Source organism: Nanorana parkeri, unplaced genomic scaffold, assembly GCF_000935625.1.
Source record: "Nanorana parkeri isolate BGI_ZX_2015 unplaced genomic scaffold, ASM93562v1 scaffold4113, whole genome shotgun sequence".
Taxonomy (NCBI): Eukaryota; Metazoa; Chordata; class Amphibia; order Anura; family Dicroglossidae; genus Nanorana; species Nanorana parkeri.
In genome coordinates, this window is record NW_017310380.1 from 1,180 (window position 1) to 6,435 (window position 5,256).

General features: G+C 43.8%; 1 protein-coding gene across 1 annotated transcript in view; it reads left to right on the forward strand.

Annotated features, from left to right (window-relative positions):
• Window positions 1-1,726: 1,726 nt before the first annotated feature.
• The window catches only part of LOC108803737 (SLAM family member 9-like), a gene marked incomplete at its 5' end in the record, with an annotated part of 12,990 nt that continues 9,460 nt past the window's right edge, over window positions 1,727-5,256 (forward strand). The window contains 2 exons of the mRNA XM_018575552.1: window positions 1,727-2,030; window positions 3,542-3,838. Of these exons, the coding sequence (XP_018431054.1) occupies window positions 1,727-2,030; window positions 3,542-3,838 (601 nt within the window). The remainder of the gene's footprint in view (window positions 2,031-3,541; window positions 3,839-5,256) is intronic.

Here is a 5,256-nt window from a genome sequence, read left to right on the forward strand (position 1 = left end):
ACAGTCCGGGTTTTGAATGCTCTGTCCGGGTTTTATGGCAGCAGAAACCCGGACACATCATGTCAGGCAGACATGGGCAATCAAAATTAAGATAGGGGCTACTGGCCCAGCACTAAAAATAGTCTCAAATGTGATATTTACATACGAAAGGGTGGCGCTATTTAGATATGAATAAGCCACAACTCATTCTCCCAAAAAAATGTTGTCGGTCACTAGAGTGTTCGGGTTTCGATTGAAGAAAAGGTGGCAACCCTGCCCACAATAGGGACATTGGAACCAATGAGGATATTTCTCCTGATAGAATGATAAAATATTAGGACCTCTGTCTGGATGTTATTGCTGTTTGTGTCTCCAGGAGGAAGATTTCCCTTCACTTCCTGTCCAGGTGATGAATGTCAGAAGGGCCAGATTTACTGTAAGGTATACTGGGCATGAGCTTATAGGTATTACCTTATGACGGGTGTCTGAAACTGCCAAGTCTTAGCTGTTAACAAGACCACTGAGTCCTGGTCTGTTACAGGATTGCTGACAGCCCTCCTGTATGGCAGCATGCAGGGCGGTAAGGAGAACAGCTTGAATGGAGTTGGAGAGAGGAGAGGAGAGTCATGGACACAGAAGGGGAGAGTTAGTATAATGAGCAGCATGTGGAACCGCTAAAGAGGTGCTGAGGGGAAGGGTACACAAAGGAATAGTGGCTGTAGGAGCTGGAGAGGAAGTAGAGAGAACAGTGGAGTCTTCAAAACAATGGGAGACCAGCAGTAGTGTAAAATTGGTCTGCCCCTTCTTCCCCAACAGCAGACATAGAAGGCTCATATTCCAAGGGGGAAAAATATAAAGCTGTGTTACTTACCTCACCCAGGGTGCCACACTCCACCTTACCTACCATTTTGGTTGTAGCGACCAGTCTTGTTACCCCCTTGCTATTACCTCCTCATCCCACATAATGCAGGAATAGCTGTCACCATTTACCTGCTTTATATTTGACGAAGTAGAAATAGAATTAGAAGTGTGATAGCTGAAGTTGCCTACCGCTCCAGCCCCCCTAGTACCCCTAGTACCTACAGGCCAGTTGTCACATTTGAATGGGCATTTGTTTTTCTAACACTATATATGTTTGAGAGAAATGTTTAAGGAGCACAACAAAAGTGTGGCACCCCTCCAATGGTGTCACCCCGGTGCGGGCCCCCTTGTGACGCCACTGGCCTGAGGTGTGGCCTGTATGAGTGAGGATTAAGGCACCAAGTTTACTGCGCCTATAGGCTCCCAAGATGTAATCCATTCCTTCCCTTCAGAACAGGAAGATAAATCTCTATGGCAGGGGTAGGCAACCTCTGCATCCCAGCTGTTGTGGAACTTCAAGTCTCATGAGGCATTGCAAGATTTACAGCCCCATACATGACTCACAGAGGCATGATGGGAATTGTAGTTTCACCAAAGCTGGCGTGCCAAGGCTGCCTGCCACTGCTCTCTGGCAACACAGGCAGCAGAAGTTTTAGGCCGTCCCTAATTTAATTTTTTTTATTTTGACTGGACCTTGACTTTAATTTTCTTTTTACAATCTTATTTCTATGTAAAATCTATGTGCACAAACATGTGTGCCATAGCAAATGTTATTTTAAAGTACTCGCTATGGAATGTTCATCTTTGTTAGAAAATGCTTCCAATGTGTCCAAAATTACCCTTTAAAAATTGACATATTTTTTATTTGTTTGTGTTAACAGGAGGAGGAGAAGTTGTCCCTATCAGAGTGAATGGCCTTATAAACCAGTCCGTCCTCCTGTCACCATCTGTGGATACATCTCATCCTGTACAACATGTCTACTGGAACTTCCAAGCTCACATTATGGCATCTTTTATAAATAGTCAGCTTACTGTGATAAGAAATGAGTTTAAAGGAAGGCTGGAGATGCTGGATGATGGAAGAGCACTGAGGATTGGACAACTAACACTGAATGACAGTGGACTCTACTCTGTAACCATGACTTTTATGGACAAAACACTTGACGCATCCTACAATCTCACTGTGTATGGTATGTGGTCATCTAAATATTAATGTAACCCTGTGTTTACAAAGGTCTTTAGGCCATTTCAGGGTTATCAGTTACAGATATCGGATGACTTCCTGAAATATGTGATAATGTTGAAATCTGCTTTTCCTTCATCACAAGACTAGTGCAAGGGTCATGGTCTTTCATGACAAATCAGTGTTTTTCAGCATGATGCTTTTGTCTGATTTGTATGTCTATTGGCTGTGCTCATTTCCAAGAACATTGTTAAGGTCTCGTACATAGACCCTGAAGATCTCAGATCTGCCGTCATAACTCCATCTGTCTGCTGAACTTCACTTATTGCTCTGACAAAAACAGGTTCCTGCCAGGAATGCTTGTGGAGTTTGGTCGGAACCTGAACCCATTCAAACATGGAAGCTACAAAGGCCTCCCGTCCATTCAGCAGCTGACCATAAACAAAGGGGTATGCTTCTGCTGATGTCATTTACTTAATATAGTCACATAAGGTCAATGGCATCAATGCACCCCACTCCTTTGCTTATGTCAAGCTGTGAGTAGGGAATTCCCCACCCGGCAGCTGACTGGGCAGCATGGGAGGAGCTACATTGCATTTTCAGGAGGAGCTCCTGCCAAGTTTGGAAGAGCTCAGGTTCACATCGGGCTACCCCCACACTGCAAGGGTATAAGTTTGTTTATGCCTAGAGAAACCAAATAGCAAGCAGTTTTACTTACCTAATCACTCACTTCCTGGCAGCTGACGCTGCGGCTTATGGGTGGTCCCTCTGTGTCTTCATGTACAATGAAGCTTATCGACTATGCATCGCTGGCTGGAATCTACTAATTTTAAGAAAACTGCCCATAGCTGTAATAAGAACTAAATTCTGAGGTTTTTTCCTTATTCTTATCCTTTCCAAGCCCTGATGAAGGGGATTATGTCTGACAGTCTCCCTTTTCTGTCCCTCAGTTGTATTTCATGACGTCAGAGTGCCTGTGACCTCTAGAATGTTATGGAGAAGAGGCTGTCAGGACCAATATTACAGTGTAGAGCAGTGGCGTCACCAGGGTGGGTGTCACCTGGTGCGGCCGCCGTGCATGCATTATGTGGTTTGTGGTGTGACTTCATAACAAATGCACGGTGATGTACTTCGCTGCCTGCGGCAATCTTGGTGATGGACGCGGGCAAAGAGAGGAGGGGAGATTGACCTGGTGGGATTAGGTATGTCACCGAGTCCCCCCTCTCTCTTGTGCCGCTGCGGGGTTCTCGGTTAATGGCCGAGTGCCCTACTTTTAAAAATGACTGTTAGTGACACACACCCACGCACACACACCCACACACCCCCACCCTTGTGATGCCACTGGTGTAGAGGTGGTCTCTGAGAGCATGGGATTTGGTAAGCAAAGGTTCTTGTTCCTGCTACCCTAGGTATAAAACGCCACTGGTCAACATCTCCAACCAGGTTGTAGGAAAAGCGGCTAAAATGTGTACCTTTTTAAAAAAATACAAAGATGTAACGTGTTTTTCCTCCATGTAGAACCTGTTCCTACCCCATCTATAAGATTTAAATCCATGGAGAAGACCACTGACTGGTGCAATGTGACTCTTCGATGTTCAATCCCAAGAAATACATCATCATTGTCCTATACTTGGAAATATAGACATGGAGATCAGCTGTATAATAATTCTGGAGAGACAGTCCAGATGTCACTGCAACGGGAGTCCTGGGACATGGAGGTCCTGTGCATAGTACACAACCCCGCTGACCGAAAGAATGTCTCTCTAGCAAAATTCTGCACAAAGTATAGCGGAAAACATAGAAAAACTGGACAAGGTAAAAGACAAATCACCATTTTAAAGTACAAGTCCACTTTTGTTATAAGAGGCTGAAAAAATCATAAGGGAAAATCATGCCCCAGACAGAGCCAGTGTAGTGCTTACATCAGTTTCAGCTGACAGACCTCTAGTACACACAGACAAATATGGAGATGGTGATCAGAATGCCGGAATGGTTTTTAGTGAGTTATTCCCATCCTGGCACAGATTCCGCCATCTTTATTCCTCAATAAGCATTCATCTAATGCATTTGTGGTGTTAGAAAGCAGAAGCACATGCAAATACTGCAATGGCCTTACACAAGGCAGACAGTATGAAAAGGAACTCTTCAGCTTACTAGTGGTACAGGATTACATTTAGTGCCAGTTTGCATTTTTTTAATTGCATAGTTACATAGTTACATAATATTTGGGGTTGAATAAAGACATACGTCCATCAAGTCCAACCCATATAGGTCCACGCATCATCCCATTCTTAGGGATACTGGCATCCCTGGATATTATGGTCCCTCAAGAAATTGTCCAAACGTTTCTTGAACAAATCTACACTCTTGGCTGAAATCACTGCCGGTGGCAGTGAGTTCCAGACCTTAAACGCTCTTACTGTAAAGAACCCTCTTCGCCCATTGTGCTGCAATTTTTTCTCCACCAACTTTAGGTGGTGGCCTCTAGTCTTTGTAATGGAGTTAATCTTAAACAGTTTGTTGCCAATGTTACTGTCACCAGTGAACATCTTGTACATGAAAATCATATCCCCCCTTAATCTCCTTAATTCCAGCGTAAACATGTTTAAGGTCAGAAGCCTTGTCTCATAGCTCTGGTCCTCCATTCCCCTAATTAGTTTTGTTGCCCTCCGCTGGACTCACTCCAGTTCAAGGACATCCCTTCTCAGTACCGGCGACCAAAACTGGACCGCGTACTCCAGATGTGGCCGAACCAACGATCTATATAGAGGCACAATTATAGACTTGTCCCTGCAATACATCCCCTTCTTAATACAGGACAATACCCTGCTAGCTTTGTTTACCGCAGCTTGGCACCGCAAGCTACCTATCAGTTTGTGGTCTACAATGCTGCTCTCTACATTTAAAACAAATTGCACCCACCCTGCAAAGAGCACCTATAATATAGTATTAAGCCTTGGAGAAGATAGCAGGCGAGGAAGACTCTGTACTTGGTTCTTCCTGTTCAGGCTTGTGCCCTGTCTCTTACAACTAAGGCTACTTATACATTTGTGGCCAGAGCATTTATTTTCCTAAATGTTAAATGTTTTCTTTTATAATAATTAACAAAGATTTTAAAAACAGACTTATGCAAGTCTTTGGCGTTACTATCCATACTTTTCATTAGAAATTTAAAAAAAAATCCTATGTGGCGATGCATAAGAAGTGTTAAGAAACAATCTGAATATCGGAGT